The sequence below is a fragment of the Haplochromis burtoni genome, unplaced genomic scaffold, assembly GCF_018398535.1.
Source record: "Haplochromis burtoni strain Fernald_Lab_line unplaced genomic scaffold, NCSU_Asbu1 Contig_32, whole genome shotgun sequence".
Lineage (NCBI taxonomy): Eukaryota > Metazoa > Chordata > Actinopteri > Cichliformes > Cichlidae > Haplochromis > Haplochromis burtoni.
The window spans coordinates 1,511,969-1,536,171 of NW_024582393.1; the positions used below are offsets into that span (position 1 = coordinate 1,511,969).

Genomic DNA, 24,203 nt, shown 5'->3' on the forward strand with positions numbered 1-24,203 from the left:
CAGGCTGTGTTAAATCTTCATTTCCGCAGCCCTCACAGCCAGCCTGCCTAATGGTGAATACAGATGAATATTGCATTTTCGCCATCAACCCTTGCATGTGTCAAAGACAGGATAGAAGAAATAAATACAGAGTCACTGAAGGAAGGAGATGTCAGCAGTTGGAGACAGAGTAGTAACACAGTAAAGTGAGCTGAAGGAAAAGCAAACTCCGAAGTGCAGGCAGATCAGAAAAGGAGAGCGATTGTGATTGAGAAACGCTAACTGCCTGCTGGGATGGAGAGGCATTGAGAAAGAGAGGCAGGAAATAAAATCCGGTAGCGTGCTGAGTCGCCCAGTCTCACAAGACCAGCTAACTGTGTCTGTCATGTTGGGCTTTTCACTGTGCTGTTTTAGTAAAGTGGCTCTCACTGATTTTTATTCCAGCCTCCATTTCATGACACTATTGCACTCCTATAGAAACTCAAGATGGACAGTGATGCACTTACATACAAGCTTCAGAAAGATGGAGAGTTATTTTTTTTAACCTTTTGAAGCTTGACGTTATTTTAAAACACAAAGCTCTATAAATAAAGAATATGTTTATGTATATTAATTTTTTTTAATCTCCTAGCTGCTTTTGCATGCCATCCTTACTTCAGCAGCAGGGTTGTTAACCTACCTTTTCTTTGAAAATTGGCCTAAGGGAAGGTTGTTCGCACAGTGCTCTTTGTTCCAATTGTTATGGATCTGATTAGAAGCACTGATCATGGGGGGAAATCACATAAAATCATATAAAAACAAAGTGTAGAATTCATGTAGTTTGATTTCAGACTACGATAGTCAGACGTCATTAGATCTGAAGTAAACCTTCACCTTATGCTGCCAGTTTTACATGATTCAGCACATTTTGGGGGTGGAAACATTTCTTTGACGATTTGATTAGTTACATATGCGAGCTAAAAGACAAATGTAATTGTTTTGACTTTTCTCTTTAATTTTGACTGATTTATTAGACTTGTTTTATACTATTTTACCCTTTTAAGGAATGTGCAGAAAGTGTGTTGGTACACTGTTCAGTTCCAAATTTATCAGCGGACCTTTGCACTTTGGATTCTTAATGACCAGCTTCTTTAAGATCATAAATGTGTAAATCATGGTAACAAAGCTGATCAGAGTTAATCATTAAGCGAATCTGCAAACAAAATTAGAAATGAGTTCAGATAATATTGGTCTGCTCATCCACTTAATCTGGAAAACAAAAGTCAGTTTTAGTCTATCCTTTTGCTGAATTATGGTGCTGTCTTCAGAGAAGAGGCATGAGGCAGGAGACAGGAGAGCGTATCTACCTCTAAAATCAAAGCTTGTCTTTGAAAAGCTGAAAAGCACAAGGTTTGATTGCTGCTGACATATCTGGGTTAGAATGATAACGGGGTGCCAAGCGCCCCCACCCCTCCCCCTCTACTCTATGAAAATCCATAAGGAGAAAAAAAATAAATGATGTGCTCTCAAAAAATATTCACACATTCTTGCTTTTTATTGTTTTATGGCATACTGCGCCATGTGTGTCGAGGGGATAAACTGTGTAGGTTTGGCAGCTTTCTTGTAAGTCAAGGATGAGGGATTAGGAGATGAAATCAACATGTATGTTTGCTTGGGTGTTACATCAAAGCAGTCTGAGTGTGCGTGTGTGTTTGCACAGCATAGGAGGATCATGTATGTAGGTAGGTTCAGTCAAGCATCTGCTCTGTGAGACTTTGATAATCCATGTTGAATTACATTTATATCACACATTCTCTGGCATCTCACTTTAAATTAAACTCTCCATTCTCTGCTCCTTCATTCCTCTGCGCTCATCCCCTTATTTCCCTCTCTCTCAGTCTTCCTCCCTACATCGCTGCTCTGCTAAGAAAGCAGGGCGTGGGCAGACAATCTCATAGTCCCTTTCAAGGTTCAAAGTCCCTTTTCTTCCTCTGCTTCCCTCGCTCCTGCTCTGTTCTACATGTTGCTGCCTTATTAAGTTGTTCCACTCTTTCCCCCACAGTCTCTCTCCCTCCCTCCCCCCCACAGTAGGTGTCTGTCTGGTCACAGAACATCTTTCTGGTTTCTGCCTGCTAATAAGCTCGCATCAACTTTGTGTGCACACGTGCTTCCGCATATGAACCACACCCTGCAGCTTATGGAGATGTTCCGTTTTATTCACTTTTAATAATACTTGCACCTCTGGGTGTCATATATTACATGTGTTGTAGTAATTGTATCATTGTGTACTTAATGGCTTGTAGATTTAAGGCTTAATATGCCTGTGCACTCTCCTTCTGGTCTTTATATTCAGACCTAATGGATCTTATGTTTTTTTCCTTACTAGTATGAGTCCAAAGTCCAAAACTAGTACACACACACACACACACACACACACACACACACACACACACACACACATTTAAAGAAGCACATGGCTGCAAGCCAGCTGCTACACAGAAGACAAGGGAGCAAGAGAATATGTGGTCCTTGAAATGACAATATGATGTATGTCATGGCATGGTGTTACGTGGCTTACATCAATTAAGGAATGAGCTTCAATTAACAACGTGGTTTAAATTCCCCCAAATCTCATTTAAAAAGCTGTTTCTTAAACCTGAAAACCATTCATATGACTTTAAATGATCAGTTATTAAGCATTAAACAATTCATGTAGATGAAAAGAACAATGTAGTCTAATCAGTAACCACCGCAGTATATTATAGTACTGTTATCACATTTCCACCCGTAGAATCTTTTGTAAGTGATTCTGTTGTTGATTTGGCGTCATTGTGCTGCACTGTTGATGTTTAATTTTACCACCTGTGTTCTGTTTTGTGTCTGGGTATTTATCTTTCTGGAACATAACGATGCTGTATGGCTGTATATGATCTTTGGTGGCACAGATATTAAAACGCTGAAATTCCAGCTGCAAATACAGTTAAACGGATAATATAACAATGTGACTGTGGTTTATGTTTTAATTATTCAGCATTACGTATTAGTTGACTGGAGGTGGGTGGCCCTCAACAAAGGTTACTTGTTTAAGATGTTAACCTTCAGTTTTAATGGTGCAATTTTCACACTGCTAAAATGTGTGATCCACCCAGTGCTATTTATTAATGTATAGTGGATTGAACTAAAGGATAAATGGGACTCTGAAGTTCAAGGCTGCAGCTCTTTGGTTTGCGATGTGAGACCTCTGTCAGAAACCCTGGGGGCCATGTCGACAGCCGGCAGGGGGGTGGGTGTCCAACACTCTCCATATACCCTTTTGTCTGCCCCCCCGTGACTGACACACATGGACACACTTACATGCACACATACACACTGTCCCTGTTATTGTACCAGTGTGCCCCCCCTCAGCTCCTGTGTGACCATCTATGCCATCTCATCTCTCCCCCGGGTTCCCCATATCGCTTTACTTCATAATTTAGCGTGTTATTTTTTCTCCTCCCTGATCTATAGTCCCCACATCACAGAGGCAGCTAATTAATTATGGATGGATGCAGGGGGGGGTGGGGGCTAAGAGAGACTAGGGGGGGCTTTAAAAAAACGACCAGACATCCACCTCATTACATATGCGCAGTGTTTTTGGAGCTTTATTAATTTATATCTTGTCAGGCTATGCCACAGCCTTCAGAACTCTTTTGGCTTTTTAATACAGTTATTTATTTATATAGCGCCGCACACTGACTTTTGCCTTCATCCTCCCACTCTGCGCTCGCTTTCTTTTTCTCTCCTTTCACACCACCCCGTCGAAGTCTTGATTTTAATCTCTCACCTTCAACATATCTGCATGAACACACAGACATGCGCACTTTCCTGCCGACTGTCTCATTATCTGCTCTTGGCGGATGTTAAAAGGTGTTTTGCTCACCTGCAAGAAGAGATTATCTCCTTTCCCTGCCGAACAGTGGTTTTATTAATTTTTTTTTCTCGTATATTTTCTCATTTGGTGTGGTAGACGTAGCGTGTAAATATCAGAGCACTGAAAATGAAGGAATTTATTAGATTGAGCTGGAACTGGAATGGCAGCTTGAGTACTTGCACTCAAAACTTACTTCTGCAGTAGCATTTTTTAATGACCCCATCTTTATTAAATACAATTAAATTAAATATTACAGTCTATATAATTATATATTCCTTTACTGTAAAAGAGTGGTGGGACTAGCCTCAGGCAGCAAAGCTAACAGGGGCCTTTGAGGGAAAACAAATACAAAGAGGTGAGGAAAGCCCTCCGGCTACTTTAACAGAAGCTGCAGACTTGGACTTCAGCCATCAAAAAACACACACACTTTGCAACATCGACACTCGTTGTTATTCTCAAAAACACAGGTACATGCTCCTAGAGCACAGTCCAGTCAGTGTGGGAGGATTTGACATTGTCATAATTAGTACAGTCAGAAGAAAAGAGTTAAATTTGGCAAAGGGGTTTTCTGTTACACTATCTACATCTGTTGTTTTTAAAAATACTTATAAAGATGTCAGAATGCAAAGACAGTCATCAAAATCTTAAGATTGAGCAGATGTTTTTGTGCTGTGTTCTCGTTTGGAGAAACCATCTGTGGCGCGCATTCCTTCAGGCATCTTTTCCACTTCACGGGCGCATGCGACTTTACCGTGGTTACACTACAGTGAGATTAAGTGATCCTTATGATGAAGCGAGCTGCTGTTCTGTGCAAACAGTTCCTGGTGTGAAGCATTTATGTGTAAAGACAAACTCAAATCAGCCTTCGATCATCTATTGAATAAAATTTGCAAATGCAAAATAAAACATGTGCGCAGGTAGGTACAAAAAAACTGCAGATACTCACATTTTTTACATGTCATATCTAGCCAATAAAGCCACAGTATCCGCCTTCACAGATGAATTGAAGTTCGAGAAGTCAGGAAAAGGAAGGAAATAAAGGAAAAAAAAAAGATCTCTTTCAGCTTCAAACGAATCCCCCCCCAGTGAAATATTGTTTCGGTGCACCCTGCACTTTGTAGCCCTAATGCAAGCTTTGAACTGTTTTGGCACCTGTCACAAAAACTGATGGAATAGTTTTTCCTTGCAGAGCACTTTCTTCTTTATCCTGCTCTCTTTCCCACAATGTCCTGTTTTTCCTGCCTTCTACCTCCTTTCTCTTTTTCTCCCGGAACTCCTTTCCATTGTCTCGAAAGCACCATCAGCTTGTATTTGAACAAAGTACTTAATTGAATTTTCTTCAATTTTTCTGCATTGACACCCTGAGAGGAAAAAAGTTGTATATTATTATTATTATTATTATTATTATTATTATTATTATAATTATTATAATTATTATAATAATATTTTAACCTATTAAATAATTGTTTTGCTTTTTATTAGAATTTAATACAGAAGACTGAAAGAAGCAAAGGGCAGTATAACGACGACTGGTAGAAAAAACGCTCGGCTGACACAAATTCAATAGACGGATAAATAAAACATTGGCTAGCTGCAGCTTGTCCTACAGGCTATGTTAGCTTCTAACACATTGGCTTCTACTAGTTAGCTTTAACAGCAGGATACTGAAACCTTTCCTTTTCTCTCTTGTGGCTCCCTGGACAATGCAAGCCCACGGCTTTTGACATGAGCATTTCTTTCCCCTCTGAAGCAGACTTCAAACCGCATCATCTCTCTCCTCTTTCTCCCGCTCGCTCTGTCTCTACCCTTCCATCAATTTTCAAGTGTTTTCAGATACTCTAGGCAGTTAATTAAGTAGGACATTGTCATGGGGCTTGGCTACATGGTGTGGATGATGCTGGATGAATGTGTGATAAAGAGATCGAAGTGATGCAGAGGGATTCAGGCATTCTACCTGAATATTTGTCATTTCCTGATTCTTGTATTATTTTTCTTTTTATTTCCTTTTGATCCCTCTTTATTCAGTCTTCATATCCTTTTTTCTCCTTTCCTTTTTTCCTTTGCTTCTCTTACTACTCGGCTTTCTTTTCCTGATGCTCGCTCCCCAGTTAAACTGGTTCCTCTGGTTCTTGCTGTTTCCTTCATTTATTTCTCTTCTTCTCAACAATCTTTCCTCTCCTTTCTTTCCTCCATTCCCTACTTCACTCCCTCCTTCTACACCATCTATTTTCCCTGCACACCAATCTTCCCCACACCCGCCGCCTTCTTCCTAGTTGATTATACATCAGGTCTTCAGCAACCCGCTTCTTCCTACTATAGTATTCCCCTCTCTCATTATGTGTTGTGCATGTGTTTGTGTGTGATCAGACACACAAGGCCAGGGCTAAGCAGGCTAATGAACAAACTCCAGCATTGTGTTCAGGCCCTGGGGACATGCTGTAGCTTCTAATGTATAATAGCTACAGCTAGAGGAGGGGAAAGAAAAAATCACTGACAGTGAGCCAGCTATCTGCTTAAAGAAACAACAAGAAGTGAAGGAGAGGCTGTGTATTGTGAATATTTTACAAGGATCTAGTCAGTGCTTTCCTTTTCCCTTAGTGTATCTTATTCTTGCCTTTGGACTTGTCAGCGTGAGTGTGTTGCTCTGTAGAGCTGCACTATCTTGCTGGGACTATGAAATCTAAAATGAATACTTTTAGAGGAACACTCTGAATCTTAATCTATTGTTTTAGGGCCTTTTATCCTTCTGAAAGAAGTCCAGTTTGCATTCTCTATCTGCACATGTCTCTTATAATTTGAGTTACTTTACAGTGTCTCTAGGTTGTAAAATTTGTGATTTGTCAGCACTGATCTGGTTTATTATCCTTTTGGCTCAAGAGGCAGAGTACGGGGTGGGATGGTTCCACCCAAGTTTTAACTCATGTTTTTTAGGATCTGTCACCCACCCTCCTGCTCTCTTTCTCTGGCTCTCATTCTAACTGTTGACAGGATCTGCATCAGTGCCAGATCGTGGCATGAACACTCTGACTTCATTTCTTCCAGCACATGCACAAATGCATATCTAGGGAACATTACATACTGAGCAGACTGCCCAATCTACTTCTTGTTCAGCAAACACATGCGACCATACTTAATTAGTCCAATTGCATATTGAGAAACCTATTTGTCTTACACATCTATGGAAGGACACACACACACCCTCCGGGGTTGTGTACTGCAGTGATGTAAGCCAGTGGATGGGCTACTTCCAGATGATCCAAACAAGACATTCAGCTCTGGCCAATATCACCGTGAGAGCGTGCGCACACACTCACACAGACAGGCTGAACACAAGTTCATGAGCTCATTACTCCATTCCACACATGGATGTAATACGCTGGAGCGCATCCTTGTGCCAAAACAATGTTACACCATTGTGATGCGAGTAATTTTACTTGGTAGATAATAGTTTATGAGCTATAGACAAAAAGCTTTTTGCTCTAACGTTGTTGTACAGCATTAATCTGGTGCAAGGCCAGCAGGAGTGTTGCACAAGCATACAGCACGCGAACAGTGCATCACAGCGCGACTCTAGACTAGAGCGTGTTATGGGAAATCTGGCATGAAGGCAAATACGGTACGCAAGCCTCGGCCTTCTTGCCTCTTCAGCTGTTAACAGCAAACAAATGATATATTTTGTCATCCCAGCTCTTATCTTGCTGTTATTCACTTCTTGTTTGCATGCCTTTCTGACTTTGTGGAATAATCTGACTCTCTTTATTCTTTAACAGTCTTGTCTTGGGTGTAAAAGTTAAGCATTTATTTTCCCCACATTTGTTTTTCACAGGATTGCCCTCAGATTCTGCCGTCAACCCAGATATACATCCCTGTCGGGGTAACAAAGCCAATCACCTTAGCTGCAAAGAACCTGCCACAGCCCCAGTCTGGACAGAGAAACTATGAGTGCGTCTTCCACATCCAGGGGGAGATCCACAATGTGCCTGCACTGCGATTCAACAGCACCTCCATCCAGTGCCAGAAAACTGCGGTTAGTATGGAGAGATTGAATGTATTTATTTTATGCAATCAAGCTGAATGAAGCAATGTTAATGGTGAAAAACAAAGCAGGTGTTGTGATGTACACTAACAGTTTGAAAGGGGGGGGGGGGATTTCTGTCGCTCACTGGTAAAATAAAAGCAGCCAAAATTCCTGAACACTGAAAGGGGCAAGAAATGCACACAGAGTAGAAGGATAACCATTAAGCACTGTTACTTTTGACCTAATCAATGCAACTAGGTATCTAAATCATGCTCCCAGTGCGGGCATTGACTTGGCCAAGGTTAAATAATGGCCTCATACAGGTAATGGCTATCTAGACACTAATGTGCTCATTGTCCTGATAGATGTCGTGCATTACTTGGACACTAGCATAGTCTTGATCAAAATAAATGATGTAATACTATAGAATTGATAGTTAGCAATTAGATATTGTGACGGCAAGTGTTTACATTTGAATTAATACAAATTTATAATGAGGCATTTCCTGTTCTGGTCCAAATCATAACAGATTGTCATGGCTGATGTGTAATATATAAATTATTGATCAGGTACGATGGTCAGCCATAGTGTTTTGTTTTTTCCCCCCAATGCTTCTGTTATTTATTTATTTTTTCATTTATTCATGGCTTTGTCTGATAGGGATGAGTGGTTAGTTGGTTGGTGTCTTCCAGATTAAAGCAGTCTAAAGGAGTATTTTGTTTCTTTGCAGAAGTTTTTAATTAGCGTTTGCTGGTAGGTTGAAGTGTTTCTGCGTGTAGGCCCATGCCTGTCCAATGTGTTGAAATGTGGTTGTGTGTTTATATTTTCATATATATATAAGTGCGTGTGCGTGTGCACGTGCGCATGTGCGTGTGTGTGTGTGTGTGTGTTTGTGAGGCTTCAAACTAGCATGACAGATAAGAGGTAGCTAGCGTCGCGCTTCACTGAGGCTGAAAATGTGAAGAGGAAGTCTGTCTCTGAAGCTAGTTGGGAGCGGATTGATCATGTTTACACCTCGACTCTATACCTCTCCCTCTCCCTTCCTCTGTGTCTGTAGAGCCCATCTTTCTCCCTGTCTCTCTTCCTCCCACTGACTGTCATTCTTTCTTCTTCCTGCTCTTCCCTACTTTTCTCACTCCATCTCCCTCGTCTCTCATAAGTTCACTTTTGCTACTTGTTTCTGTTCGTGTCTGATTCCATCCTAAGATATACGATGCTATTAGAGCTGCTGCTGTTAATTTAGTTTTACATGAGGATGTTTAGCTGCCACAATAACACACTTGGAAGAAAATAGATTCAGAGACAGTAGAAACCTCAGGATGTCTCTGCCTAATAAGATTTAGCACTTACTCACTTCTCAATTAGCAGCAACTGGTCATAATAGGCACAGATTGCCACAGGAATTCAGACACTGGCAGACACATTTAGAGTACAGGGTAGCAGTAGTCTCTGTTTAGCTGTATAGCTTGATGTGTAGCTGCTGTGACGGCTAGCACAGTGTTTGATTCTGTCTGTATCGACGGACAGTCTTTAGGTGTTGGCACACGCTAGCCAGTTGTTTGTGAAGGCAGGGCTAATTACCTAACGCAAGGCTTGTCTCTCCACAGAGATGCTTGTTTATTGACTGTTTATTTTAGCTGCAAGGCCAGTGTTAATCAACAGCAAAGCCTAGCCTCAGTCAAAAGCTGAATTTCTCGATTTGATGTCCACAAAGCAGACATGCTAGCAGTAATTAGCGCGGGACTGTCAACACTTAGCCCCTGTTAGCAAATAGCAGTGGCATCCTGACTGTATGGCCAGATATCGATGTAGCGTGTTCATCTAGTGTGCATGCATCCATATTTAGTTTCAGAGTAGGAAAAAGGTGCCAGCTGCATGAACTTGCAGTTAGGGCATAATTCATACTGGCTCAAGATTAAGAGTTTAATTATGTGTCATGAATTATTACTTTGAGTCTTATTATAGCTCTGGAGCGGCATTTTGGAAGAAGCGGGTCTTAAATATTAGTTTATCTATTTATAGACCTTTATATCTCTACTTTCTGCAAGCACCCCTCCGTGATTGTTCTTACTTTGACAGTGTTCAGAACCAACTCAATAAATCATGAATGGTTCTGCAGTAGAAATAGACTTTATCTGTTATACTGTGTGCACACTGCTGCCTCAGCTTACAGGCATACAGCTGTGAGGATAGGGGTCGATCAGTGTCTGTTCATGTGTGCACATCTGCATGCTTCTATATTCCTTAGGCTACGGATCCCCGGGTAGCTATGCATGAGTGTGTTTGGATGTGCAGTTCCAGAAGAAGACTGTAAGGGGCATTACACTTGCTGATCAGTGTGATAAACACAAGCGCTGCATAATCCACAATATAGCTTTTTGTTGAGATCCACGGCAAGTGCCATATGAGACACATTACTTAGAAAAGGTGAAGATGAGGGCTGAGATGAGACATGTGCTGAGAATTTCTATAAAGTGAAGAGGAAGTACAGAGTGGACAGTATACGTGAAGGTGGGAAATGTTGATGAAAGGAGAAGGGATAAAAAGAGTGGTACAACTACAAATCAGTGGAAAAAGAATATAGGAGAGGGCAACGTGGACTAGGGAAATTGGTGCGTAGTTGACAATTTCAGGTGAGATGAATGGAGAAAAGTGAGAGGGAGAGTGATATTGAAAAGAACAGAGGGGGAAAACGAGATGAGAAGCTGTAAGAGAGAAAATCAGCTCAAAAGTGTCTCCTGAGGCCAAAACTCATTCTCCTTTCTTTTATACAATATCATCAGACTATCCGAAAGAAATAACTATCCACAGGATATTCAAGACATCCACAGTCGGATAATGTTTAAACTTTAGTTTCCCATACCTTACTGCTCTTACAGTGACCATAATAACTCAATGCTCTTGCGTTGTATCTCCTAACAGGAGGCTGTCAATATCCAACTGCATATGTGGCAGACATGATATATGATAGTGTAACTTCAGCTCTATGCTAACCTTGTTGGGTATTGACTTTCCATATCTGCTCATGGGAGAAAATATTGGTGCTGTGGTATTTCTGTATAAGGTTACTGTACATACCAGCTGATCCCAACGGGGAAAGAGCAAGCATATCATAAGACCAGAGAAAGAATGCAATATTGGAAAACGGTTTTCTTTTGTAAGAGGGGACACGAAACAAGCCTTTGTCTTCATGGTGTTAAGACTTTGAAGAGTCATGCATTTAGAGTAAGGGTTTAAAAACACTGCTCAGAGCTCTAATTTCTGCTTTACATTTTTAACTTTTGAAGTTGGGTATATAGCCAAAAGTAATTCAGCATTTATTCTTTAGGAACCTGTGAAAGTTGGTGAAATGGCAGATTGTCAGAAGTCCATTTGCAAGTTAATTAGAGAAAAATGCTGATCATTTTATAAGAAGATTCGTATTTATTAGTGCCAAACAAGCCCACATTACTACTGACACATACAGAGCCATCCGCTATGCCTTATGGTAGCAGTTAACTCCGGTCAGCAGCGACCAAACCAACAAGCTGGTGTCTACATTGGTGCCTTCCGGTTTTCTGACCCGGTCCAGACAGCTTCCTTGTGTGTGATCCAATCAGGGGCTTCGGTTAAGGTACAAAGGCCAATAGGATGCTGAGCTGTGGGCTGGGAAGTTGTGCTCATAGTGCCAGAGGGGTCGTTGGAGCAACAAACACATGTACACACAATTCTTTCACACACAAATGACTGCAGTCTTGGGTCAGACAGACTGATGTAGTGCAGCTGGACATCGTTTGAAGGTTGTGGGTGAGAGACGAGAGTCAAACTGTTCAAGACTTTTTGTTTCTGTTCTTTTATCTTCATGTGTTCTTAGCCTTTTGTCCATTTGTGCGTCTCCATTCTCCTACCCTCAGTTCCCTCTTTATCCTTCTTCCTTGTTTCTCCCCGGAGGGCAGGAATGAGAGGACAGATAATATCAGAGCGGGCCTTACACCATTACCTTCTGTCTGATAAACAGCTCGGCCACTCCATCACCCTCTTTCTCCCAGTCCTTCACCAGTGGAGAAAAAAAGCAGACATGGGGGCAGGAGGAGAAAATCTAGTTTGGGATAGAGTGTGTGTCTGTGTGCTTCGCTTCTGTGTATAGAGAGCAGCTGTTTGTTAAAGTAGAGATGCGAAGTATCAGGGGTCCTGATGGCATCCAATTAAGGGAGATAAAATGATGATGAATTGCTGCTGGGCAGTGGAGACCAGTGCTCCTGTATCTGTGTGTGTGTGTGTGTGTATGCACATATGAGCTCACTTATACAGGAAGAGAGCAGAAGAAAGCAACCATACTGATTTGGGGAAGATTGTGTTGGGGAAAACAAAGAAGAGCGGGGTTGGAAAAGAAAAGACACAAAAGGGAAGTTTCTAGCCAGAGCTTCCAGGAAAAAGAGAGGTAGAGAGCAGTGTGCAAGATGGATGAGGAGGAGGAGAAGTGAAAGAAGAAGGGCGTATTGAGACTGTACTGTGAGAGAGTTTGAGGAGAGGACAAATTGTCTGCTGGCTTCCAATGGGAAATGAGAGAAGTATGGCAGACAAGAAAGATGGATAAATAGATGAATGAATGGATAGACTGAGCAAACAGAGGTCTAGAGAAGAGGCTAAACATGTCTGCAGGGAGAGTGGTTAACACAAACCACACTGGTCTAATGGTGTCACACACCCTGTGATGTGTGTGTGTGTGTGTGTGTGTGTGTGTGTGTGTGTGTGTGTGTGTGTGTGTTTGTAAGAAAGAGAGAGAGAGGGCTGAAGCTCAGTCCTAATACAAACTAAACTCTGGACTTTTTATGGGAACAGTAAAACTAAAGTACTAAATTGCATATTAAAAAAATTAAAATATAAACGCACTATAGCATGCACATATATTCATACACACATAGTGCTAAAGGTAGCAGGAAAAGGCTAATGAGGGCCTCGGTGCTGTTGGGTGGAGGGTTGGTGCAGCAGAGCAGAGTACAGTCTGGCCTGGCATGGCCTAGCTCAGCTTAATGAGATATAAACACTAGACCTGCCATTGCACTCAGCCACAGCACACACTGACACTGTTTTAATTGGCTTGCACATTCTGTGTGTATTGTGTGGGGATGGATTTGGGGAAAAAGCAGTAGACATTCACTGGGTTTTACTGTGGATAGCTGCAGATAAAGGTTATCATCATGTGGCAGCCCAGACTCATCTGATCTGTTACAATGTTGTTTAAAGTTAATGTATTTGTCTTAGTAGATCTTATAGCTGGGAGAAACATGAGTCTTGATCATGTGATTTCCTACTATAGCTCAAATTACTTGTGTACATATCTGTTTAAGTTTGTGATATTTAAACAAGATCTTGTGTTTGCTCATCTGTGCTTATTTGGCATTTATCTGCCTGCTCGCTGACCCATCTTCTATTAAAGCAGCTGAAAGTGAGAGAAAGAACAGACAATGACCTTCCTATAGTGTGCTCTTTTTTCCCTCTCCAGCAGTGCCCCCTTTTTTTACCTCCCTCTCACATACTGTGTGTGTCTCCCTCATTTTCCTCTTCATCTCTGTCCTGTTGCTGGCTCACTTGCTCTCCTCCCTTCTGGCAGGTGAAGAGCACAGCTCCCACGCTGCTGTCCTGGATAAATAAGAATTAACTGCAGCACAGCTATCTGCATATGCCAACTTCTCCACCCCACTTTTCTTATCTATTTCTCATTTCTCTCCGTCTCCCTGCATCTCTGCAATTTGTAACCTTTACTCCACATATCCTTTGTCTCATAGCAGCGCTGCACTTTTTCTAAATCATTATTTGAAGAGACATTTGAAAAGCTGAAGGGATTGTTATAGCAAGGCTCTCCCGCCATTACCCTGGTGAGAATAGAGACCATCAGGAGGTCAAGCCAGAGAAAAGACCTGGGCTTACTTTCACATCTCTTAGAGAGCATTTGCACACTTTTCTTTCCATGTGACTGTCTGAAGTGTGGCCATACATGTCAAACACCTTCTGATCACAGTATGCTGCCATAGAAGAATCAGTTTTCTTCTCCTTGTAAACATTCAAAAGATGCCTACCTTTTATTAGAATATTCATCGTTCTACAAATATCGATGTGCACAGAATGAGCCTGTGCAGTTAAAGCACCATAAACATATTATCAGTAATAGCATCTTACTATAAGCAAGTCATTCTATAAGAGATTAAAGTCTTTCATTAAAATATAATATTAAAAATTGGTAAATCTTCCTGGAAATCCTGTGATTAATTAAACCATTAAGTTAAGTTGCAGCATCACCTTATTTGTAATAAATACTGAGAGCATGGCTTGCACATGCTGACTTCATTTTGAAAAATTCGCAGTGGAGGAGACAGTGTAAAACTTTAAATGTTACTTTGTTTGCATATTGTGATAAAGGGCTGCATAAAAACAAAGTTTGTCATTTAATGCCAGTTAATGTCTTCTATTTGTTGCATATTTGTTGTTAGCTTTGTTAATGTCATGGAGAGTGCGCTCAGTGATGGCAAACTACTGGAGTTACTGAGTCAAATCAAAATGTGGTATGTATTTCCTCATTATGGGACCAGCATATACATACATGTGTGTTATTTGGCAGAGAAGTTAGTTAGTGGCCACCAGAAGAATGGCATTAAGTTGAGGTAGGAGAAAAAGTCTGACGCCACTGAAAATCTGGACATTTGCCAACTACCAAAAATCAGCCTTTTGTCCTGGGAGAATTTTAGCAAGCTTACACTAGCTTAATGCATAGGCTGAAAAATAAGAAACATTGACTATGGCAGCATTATTTTTCCCTCAACCCAGCATTTTTCTTCCCTCCACCCCTCTCTTTTTCTTTCCATCAATGAAGGAAGCATGCATGTGTGCAAACGGGTATGCACACATGTGCGTTATTGTGTCTGTGCTGGAGATAAGCTGGGGAACTGGGCCCAGCCATGCTCCAATCCTGTTAGCATTAGCGATTAGCACTGGCTAACAGGCTCCTATTATGAGCAGGGGCTGATTCTCTGTCGCCTGACCGTACACATGCACACACGCACATGCGTACACACAAACACAAAACTATAAGACGGATTACCACTTGATCCTTGATAAGGAAGCTATATCTGCCCAGAAGTTGTGTGTGTATATAAAAGACTGATGGTGTGTACGACAAGACTTGGACATCCACTGTATGCCGAGTCTTATCTAGGCTGGCAAACACACATTTCACTTTACTTCACCGTGGAATATGTCAGAACTAGAATGATGTAGGTTGAAGGTTATGTTATGTCAACTAATGGTTTTTGGATCACCTTGAGAAATCTGTGAACAGAGGAAGAGGGTAACCCACATATTACATACATATCCCAGGCATGGGCCTGCCCTGGGCAAAAGGGATATTTTTTTTAGCACACCTTCAAAATAACCAATTATGAGGCTGTGGCTCTCATAGAATTTACCCATTGTTACCTGCCTTACTTTCCATCTTCACCCTACCTTTATTCATCTCCTTCATTCATCTACACCTGCCTCCCATTCTTTAGTTTCCAGTGACAAATGTCTCTTCTCTTCTTTGTTTTTGTTTTTTTGTTACACTGGCTTATTTGTTGTCACTGCATATTCTTGTTTCCTTTATGGAATCTCCATTTCCTGTTTCTGTCATCTGCTCTTTCATTGTAAATATTCTGCATCTCTAATTTTCTCTCTGTGTGCCCTCTTTGTAAAATGTAGTGATTTTGTGGTTCCATTTTTCAATGTGACTTTGTTTTTTAGAATTATTTCTTGGTGTTTAATTTTCATACTGGAATTTGCTGTATGATGTGCGTAAACCCTGTCCAAGGCGCATGTGTGTATTCCCTGAACGCTGTGTTGTGCAACAGTGGTGGTTCAGTATAAAAGTTTAATAAGCCCTTGGTGCAATGAGAGAAGATGAGCTCTGGATAATAACCTAACCTTTCCAATGGCTCCCCCACTCTCTGCTGCCCGTTTAACACACATACATGCACATACACTCTCCTCCCTAACTAAATATGCATGTTTGTGTTGTCCCAGTTCCCAATATAGACTCTTCTTTGAGGACTGATATACAGACATGGGCAAATTCTTGTATCATAGATTTAAAACAACAAAAAACAGAGGATAGATAGCTTTGGTGTTTTATTGATGTGTACTTGTGGTGCACATTTTGAGTTAGACAACAAGGTAAAAATCAGTGTTAAGAGGCTGATATACATCTAAAATATGTTACTATTCTACTTTATTGAGTAAAATTGGTAATATGGTCAAAGAAGAAAAAGGCCTTCTCTTAGAATTTGCTGTTCAGCAGAGAAGCAAGGGCAGAAATTAATGGCACCTCGGTCTCTTGTCCTTAACTAAAGCTAGTCTTCTGTCCTGTGGGAATACAGCAGATGGATGTATAGATATGTTTTCGTCTTTAAAAATGGTTTGGAAAGAAATGGTCTGGTATTCAAGTAATTGAAATTTTGGTAATTTGTTTTTCTTTTGTTATTCTTTATCATGTTGGTATTGCAGCGAGTTCCTTTCTCTCTGTTTGTGTGTTTAGATTAATTTAATCCAGGTTTATTTATATAGCAGTATTCCCTGTTAATCTCTACAAAATAAAGCATTCAGGATAACAGTGTTTAATTTTGTTTATTTGCCATTTTGATTTTGACTGCTTCAATTTAACAACCTTCGTGTCATGTTACAGATTATGAGAAACCTACCTGCTGCTTAGTGTAAACACAACTGACTGTTCAGAGAGCGGTTGATAATTTTCGAACCCCTTCATCAGCTTGAGCAATTTCCAAATACAAAGCTGACCTTGGCTGGTTAACAGCCTTCTTCTCTACTCTCACCATCTTTCTCCCACTTGCATCTCTAGCTTTTATGTCTCAGCTTTATTCCAGATGTCTTGTGTTTCCTGCCTCTTTTTGCCTCTTTATCTCCTTCTCGCTGTGATGCTTTGATGCTTTTTCACTCTTTGCACATGTTCACAGTGCAGTGTCCCTGTGCACTTCCTTTTTTCTCCCCGTTCTTCTCTCCTATTGTCTTGCATGCAGATATACACTCAAACACACTCACACGTTCTCTCCATCTTTACCAATTGAAGAAGTGCTCTTGTTCCCAGGCAGACTGGGTGGTCTTGTGGTGGAGCGATGAGGAAGGAGGGAGGGAGAGATTGAAGAGGTTCATATGGTCAAACTTCAGAAGAGAAATAATAGCTGATGTCCAAAATGTGTTTTTGCTGTGCCCTATCTTCCTGTGTTTGCATGTGTTTTTATTCATCATATTTTACTTCCTGTACAGACCATGTGATCAGTCTTTGATGAATTTGCCGGCATCCTTCTCTGGAAGGAGTCCCATGTGCCAGACATATATTTATAGTACAGTGTGCACATGTGTTTTTCTGGAAATGTTTGGTATATCTGATAAGGAATCTGGTTCATATTTCCTTGTTTGACTGTGGACCTTTTGGGGGGGATTGAGGCAGATGAGAGAAAGTCAAGCTAAGATTGATAGGGGAAGAGGTTTGTAAAGAGGTATAGGGAAGGAATAATGAGAGGGAAAGGGAAAGAGAAAAAGGAGGGTTGGAAAGGAGGATTGCAAGAGAAGGAGAGGCAGAGGAATGTGTGAAAAGACCGAGGCAGACATGTCAGAGAACAAATTGAAAATGCCAATTTCACTTTAGCCCCCACCAGCTCACGCGCTTACAGCCCAGCCCCGGCCTCTTATTCCATGTGTAAATGAATGGTGTCCACAGAATAACACACAATCACCTCTCTCTATCCATCTTGCCCTCGCTATTTCCCTTTCACCCTTTCTGCTGCATTACCTGCTCTATACCCCCTCTCCCTACCCTCTTTGTCATCCTTCCTTTTCACCACCTTTTTGTTGTTTTCACTCCACTTCTGAGCTTTTGATTACAAATTCCAAGTATTTTCACATCTTCTATCAGTTTTTTCTTTTCTGTTTGCCCATCCACTTTGCTTTTCACACCCTACCTTATTATTTTGTACTGTGCCAAGGCTAATGTTTTGTCTTAAAAATCTAGTTGTAATGCAATAGCAGTGTCTAAATTCAGAACTTACTATATCTACAGTGAGACTGTAAAAGTTGTCTCTTTTCTTTTTCTTTTTCTTCAGTGTTCTGTAGGCCAGCTTCCAGGTAGAGTTGCTCAAGTAAAAGTTTCAGTAGTTCACAGCGGCTAAATAAATTAGAGTGAGCCTGAAAACACATTTTGAAAGAATTTGCCTTTAAAATCAGCTCTAAGAGCAAAGTGGTATTTTTTCTGAGATGCATGGAGACGTCTTTCTTTATTCGGATATCAGCGTCTCAGCCTTCAGGGCCCGCTAAATGTAAATCATCCAATCACAAAAAAAAGTGATGAAAGAATTAATCAGCCATTCACACATTGTGACATTGCTGTGTCCTCTCATTTTCTTATCTTCTCAGTGCACATTTTTTAGTCCTTTCCTCCCTCAAATATATTCAAATTCACTGTTATTACAGATGTCAGGATAAATCTCACAGTATCACACTGGAGTGGGTGATATCACATAGTGGCAAAGTTGTAGCTAGATTCAATCTTTGAGGGCTCATAGCCCCGAGCTTGGGGCTTTCACATTGGATTTTATCACCACTCTACTAGAAGAGAAAAGTCCTGCTATCTCTCACCCAGGGGCTACTGGAGATACTGACCATACCAGAGGTAGTGAGAGGGGCTGGGCACCATTAGGTCATTATCTGAAGTCTCACCAGCCGTCACCTCAACATTGCTGCTGACAACACACCCATCTTGTCATATAGTGTCTGCTTTATGTCGTGTGAAATACAGCTAACAAAAGAGACGTTAATAATGTAAAACCTGTCTCGGTGAAGTCTGTGAAGTTCTTGATGAAGATGTTGTATTTACCTCACATCAGCAGGGGTTATTGGGGAGGCGGTGTAATTTCTAAAGCGGCATTTTATTTGCTGGTGATAATTGTCATTGATAATTTATATGTTGGGAGTTTGGGCAGGGACTCATAGGAGCTCTTTTCTCCGTTACCCGTTCAGTTAACACGCCGCCATCACATCACCGCTTTTGAAGCTTGTTGTCTCATTTAAAGCAATTCCGTAAAACTGATTATGCCAACGATGAGTCAATTACATTTCAACTCTTATTAGTTCAGGATGCAAAAATGAAATTAGATGAGAATATTATTGTCAGAGATATATTATGCATTTCATTCATCACTGGAATGGAATGAGTCATACAGTGATGGGGATTCCAATCTCTTAATCAACTCTGCGCTCTGCCAGGCAGCGGCGGATGTGCCATGTGTAAAAATCACAATATAGCCTGTCTCTCATCATTCATTTTTATGGCCCTTCAACTCTGTGAGCACCGCAGGGTATGACATTACTACCAACCACTAGCTTAACTGAGTTTGCTCTTGGTATTAGCTGTATTTTTTTTCCCCTCGCTCTTATGAATTTATTGAAAGAATTTTATTGAAAGATGGAATGTTTTCTGATGATGATGCTGATGTAAGAAAAATGTTGAATGGATGAGTATGAATTGTAATCTTGTTCTCTTTGTTTTATATTTCAGTATAATTATGAGGGCAATGACATCAGCGACCTGCCTGTCGACCTGTCTGTAGTTTGGAATGGAAACTTTGTCATCGACAACCCCTATAACATTAAAGGTGAGTAATATTAAAGGTTACTTATGGTAGGAACTGAATGTGGTTGAATGCGTTAGATTTGTCTTAGAAACCGGGAAGGAATTCAGTGTCCTGCAGTGACGTACAACATTTATTTTTATTTTTTTACCTTAACAATTATATTTATGACTCCAATCAGTATGTATTATGTAATAATCACCCAATCATCTTTTCTGCTTCATGAATGGCACATTACCCCCAAATACTACAGTCAAAAAGCAGCCATTGCTGGCCTATTGAGAGATTGAGTGGCTTCCTCCCACAGTCCAAAGACATGTATGTTAGGTTAATTGGTGGTTCTAAATTAGCCATAGCTGTGAATGCACTGGGCCCTGCAACAGACTCGTAACCTGTCCACAGCTACCTCTTGCCCTATGACAGCTGGGATAGGCTCCACCCCCACCACAACCCAGATGGATGGATTAGTGGGTGGGTGTTTTTAGTTGGTTAGCTGTTTTAAATTACCATAGATACTGTTACATTTTGACACAATTTTACACAGTTACATATTTGAGAACCGTATCTAGATGACTCTGTGTGTATTTGTGTGTAGAAGAGGCAAAACAGTCACATTATTAAACTGTTTGTGCTAACAAAAGAGAAAAAGCACAGTTAAACACTGCACCCAAGGAATGTGCTCAAATCTTCTGTCATTGCCAGAGAGTTCACATATTCTAGTTTTGGTCATTTGTATTCACTAATGCATATATTGAATAATAATTATGTCCATCAAGGCTCAGGTTCCACCCCACGAGACTCTTTTGTCATGGCTAATGGGTAGCAACTAGTGTCAAAGGGATCAATGTAATTGATATTTTCTCTCTCTAAATGTTTTAAATTTCAGTATATTGAGCCACGTTTGGGATGTACAGTGTGTGCATGTTGTAGAGCAATGAGGCTAATTTCTGCTTTGTTTGCAAATTGTCTGATTTGAACAAAGCAGAAATTGGCAAGCGTCATGAGTCAAGGTGCAAAAGACCGCTACACTGTTAGTGTCTTAGGTTTACACCAACTAATATTCAAAAACACATAACCCTTTGCATTTTAAACAGATTTTTACCATGTTTTGTATGCATATTGTTGCATTTTCCTGTTTGTTAATATCTTTAGTGTTGTAGGCATCCGTGTGTATCTTGACTTGTGTTATTTTAATGTGATAGTGCATAGAAGACGTATATATTTCTTTAAACTGTATTAGAGTGCATTATATTTGATTTAATGTGAAACCACACCTCATCCAGGAACCCTGGGGGGTAATAATTAAACTCATATACATTCTCAGTGCACCACTGTGGGAGAAGACAATGAGATCATGTCTGTTGGATATAATTACTGGTAAAAGTCTTTATAATGCTGTCTTCGTAATTATTGTGGGTTGTAAAGCACAGTGGGGGATGTAACATTATTCCCCTGCTGTGAGGTAAAGTAACATCATCGCCAGTTCGATATAGTCTGTGGATGACATGCACATTGAGTTTTGTACAACAGAGGGAGTAGCATAGTCTGCTCCTGGTTGTTACTCATTAATGTTTAAGGACACAACAAGTAATGGGTATTTTGTATGTAGTATTTAATGCCAGAATTTGCCGTTATATCTTACATGTTTGTGAGTTAGTGATTATTGCCATTTGTCAGTAAGGAAACGCCACATCACTCTGTGCTGTTTATTGATCGCTCTTTGTAGTCTAATTGAGCCAAGCAAGCTGTTGTAGTCTTAAATGTCAGATATTTCTCAGTATGAGTGGTGTAACTGGTCTACATGTGTTTGTACCATGTAAACAAAGGTGTGTCTGTAGTATTGTAGTCTTTACTTCATCACTTTGTGCATTGTGTGTTATCTCAAATGTAACACATCAGGCAGTGACCTACAGCCTAAAAATGACTCTCGTCTTCTTCTCCCTTCACTGCCAGCCACCTCTGTATTTCTCAGTGATGATAATCATCTAGTAGAGTGCAAGTGATGCTCACTCATCTTAAATACTGATAGGTTAATGTAATTAAAGGCGAGTCGTTTAGCAGCCAGTAATTGGTATAGGGTTTCTTTAAAGCTGCTCCATGACCAATGGGATTTGGGGAAGGAAGAGCAGAGAAAGAGAGAGGAAAGATTTACTCTTCTGTTCCTCGTGCCTTTGGGAAATCGGGCCTTAACTCAACTTTGGCTCAGTGACACTGAAGAAGTTTTGAAATTTTATGATAAAGCTGAGGAAGTGAAAATAAAGCAATTTAATTTCATTCAAAAGAAAACTGTCAGGTTTCTTATCTGCTTATTTCAGTCTGAAAATAAGATAGTCTTTGACTGGGGGGAGTTACAATCCTGCTGATAAGCAGCAACATAAGAGACTGGTGCAAGGATTTATAAAAACAAGGAGAATATGCAAACTCCACAGAGAGGTCCCAGCTGGGAAGTAGGTCTAAACCTTCTTTGATGTCTTTGAGGCCACAGTGCTAACCGCTAGCACACCCTGTCATTTCTAACATATTATATTGACTGGATGTTTTATTCACTTGGTAGCCTCAGTTCAACAGTAATAATTTCATGATGCTTCATTTCTCCCTCCTTCTCTTCAGCTCACCTGTATAAGTGCTACGCACTGAGGGATAGCTGTGGGATGTGTTTGAAGGCAAACCCCAGGTTTGAGTGCGGCTGGTGCGTTGGGGAAAAGAAGTGCTCCCTGAGACAGGAGTGTACTCCCCCGGAGAGCACTTGGATGCATGCCACAACAGGAAACAGCCGCTGTGCTCACCCCAAGATCACCAAGGTAAGACTTGATAATAATGACACATGCTTACACATATTGTATTGCAGTTAAGCATGATTCCAAGATAACAGATGGTACACGTCTTGTTGTGCAAATGTACCCACACATACACACAGACCCCTATATCCAGACATATAACTACATGCAGAGTGGACTGTGCACAACAGAAATATTCTCTTTGACACAACAAAATTGAAGAGAAAAATAAAGCAGAAATAGTTTATTTTTTTGTAATTTCTCAGCTCATTATATCACAACATTTCAAAAACCCTTTTGAATGAAAGCTGTTTGAGCAAAGAATGTGAATCATAAAGTGTCCACATTCATCATTAGCCCACTTTAAAAACAACATTGCATGGAACAGCTAAATTCAAGGTAAAAAGAATAGGCTTCTCTAAGCACTGCTAAAGCACACACTCACGCTGCTGATTGGTTGTTCATGACCTAGCAACTCACTGCAAACAACTCAGGGGTCTAAGATGAGAGGCTTCACATTACAGTATGTTACTTGTAAGCAGGCTATGATTGCCTCTTATGTGTTTTTTCTACAAGAATCCAAGCCAGATCATTAGTAAAAACAAATTTTTCAAAAGAGGAGATTTGAAAAGTCTTCCTGCTCTGTGTCATTGTTTGGCCCCGGAGAGTGAAGGGGACATCCTAGGAGGGCAGACAGCAGAGAGGATAGACAACTTAGAAGCCAACACTAAGACTGCAACAGCAACACAGATGGGCTGGCAAGGAGGAGGCAGTTCACACACTCCAAGACTGAACACACTGACGAGATCAGAGACGACGGCTTCACACAGAAGCGCACACAGACACACGCATGCACCTAAATGAAGAGTCAGAGAGGGTGGTTGTCTGGAGAGAGACAAAGAAGCCGAGGATGTGGTAGTGCGTTAATTGTGTCCCGCCACGGGTGCTGAATATGTGCGTGCACATGTGCATGTGTTCATCTGACATGCTGGCAGAGCCGAGGCGTCTAAACACCATAGCGTAACCATCTGTTGCCACTAGTAACCGTGGCGGTGGTCCTCGTCTGAGTGCGACCTGGGTCACAGTTCCTACAGCTCACCACTGGGACTAGTGCACACACAGTGCGGTTTGAAAGCAATGCACTGCTGTGTGAGACGCGTCCTGACATTCAGCCCTCTCGTCAGTCTGTCTTCTTCCATTTTTACTGTGTCTCCAACAGTGATTCAAACTTTCAGCCAAGCATTTCTTCCTTTAAATGTATCTCAAATAAGCTGAAGAATCATCTAAATTCTTCAACTTAAATGAGTGTGAAATATATGTTTAATATCCATGCTCATTTCATTGATGTTGACTTGTGTGACTGAAGCCCTCAGTCCATTTCCTGTGTGACACGGGCTCGTCTCTTTGAATGTGTAATGAAGATACTGGTTAATTGGAGCTCTGGCACATAGATAAAACCATTTGCTAATGCTCCCTCTCTCTTCGTGCTCGTTTCAGTTATCTCTTTGAAACAAGCATACAGAGGCAACTGGGTTGTGTGTGCGTGCTTGCGGGAGAGAAACGGGAGGTGGTAGGGGGGTTGTGCTCACAAGCATGTGCCGTTGCATGCATATGTAGGGGTAAATCCTGCCCTTGGGCAAGATGTTGGTGGCAGTCAAAAAGCTGGCAAAGAGCTTCAAAAAGCAGCAGGAGAAGAGACGCACTGCAAGTTTGAGAATGCAGAAGAAGAGACAAAGAAGTGGAGAAGAAAGAGACACTGGGGGAAGCGTTATCACCAAGCTGCGCCGCTTGCCTCACCTCTCTTCTCCACCTTTGACATTTACAGTTTGACATTTAACGCCAAAAGAACATCTGCAGATGACAAAGAAAATCTCTCCTTTTTCATCCGC

The 24,203-nt window shown here is 41.0% G+C and overlaps 1 protein-coding gene across 5 annotated transcripts in view; it reads left to right on the plus strand.

Annotated features, from left to right (window-relative positions):
* LOC102289754 (plexin-A1) overlaps window positions 1-24,203 on the plus strand; it is a 229,412-nt gene that overhangs the window by 165,997 nt on the left and 39,212 nt on the right. For all 5 annotated transcript variants that reach the window (XM_005918586.3, XM_005918585.3, XM_005918589.3 and 2 more), the window contains exons 10-12: window positions 7,695-7,895; window positions 19,465-19,561; window positions 22,148-22,338. In XM_005918586.3, the coding sequence (XP_005918648.1) occupies window positions 7,695-7,895; window positions 19,465-19,561; window positions 22,148-22,338 (489 nt within the window). The remainder of the gene's footprint in view (window positions 1-7,694; window positions 7,896-19,464; window positions 19,562-22,147; window positions 22,339-24,203) is intronic.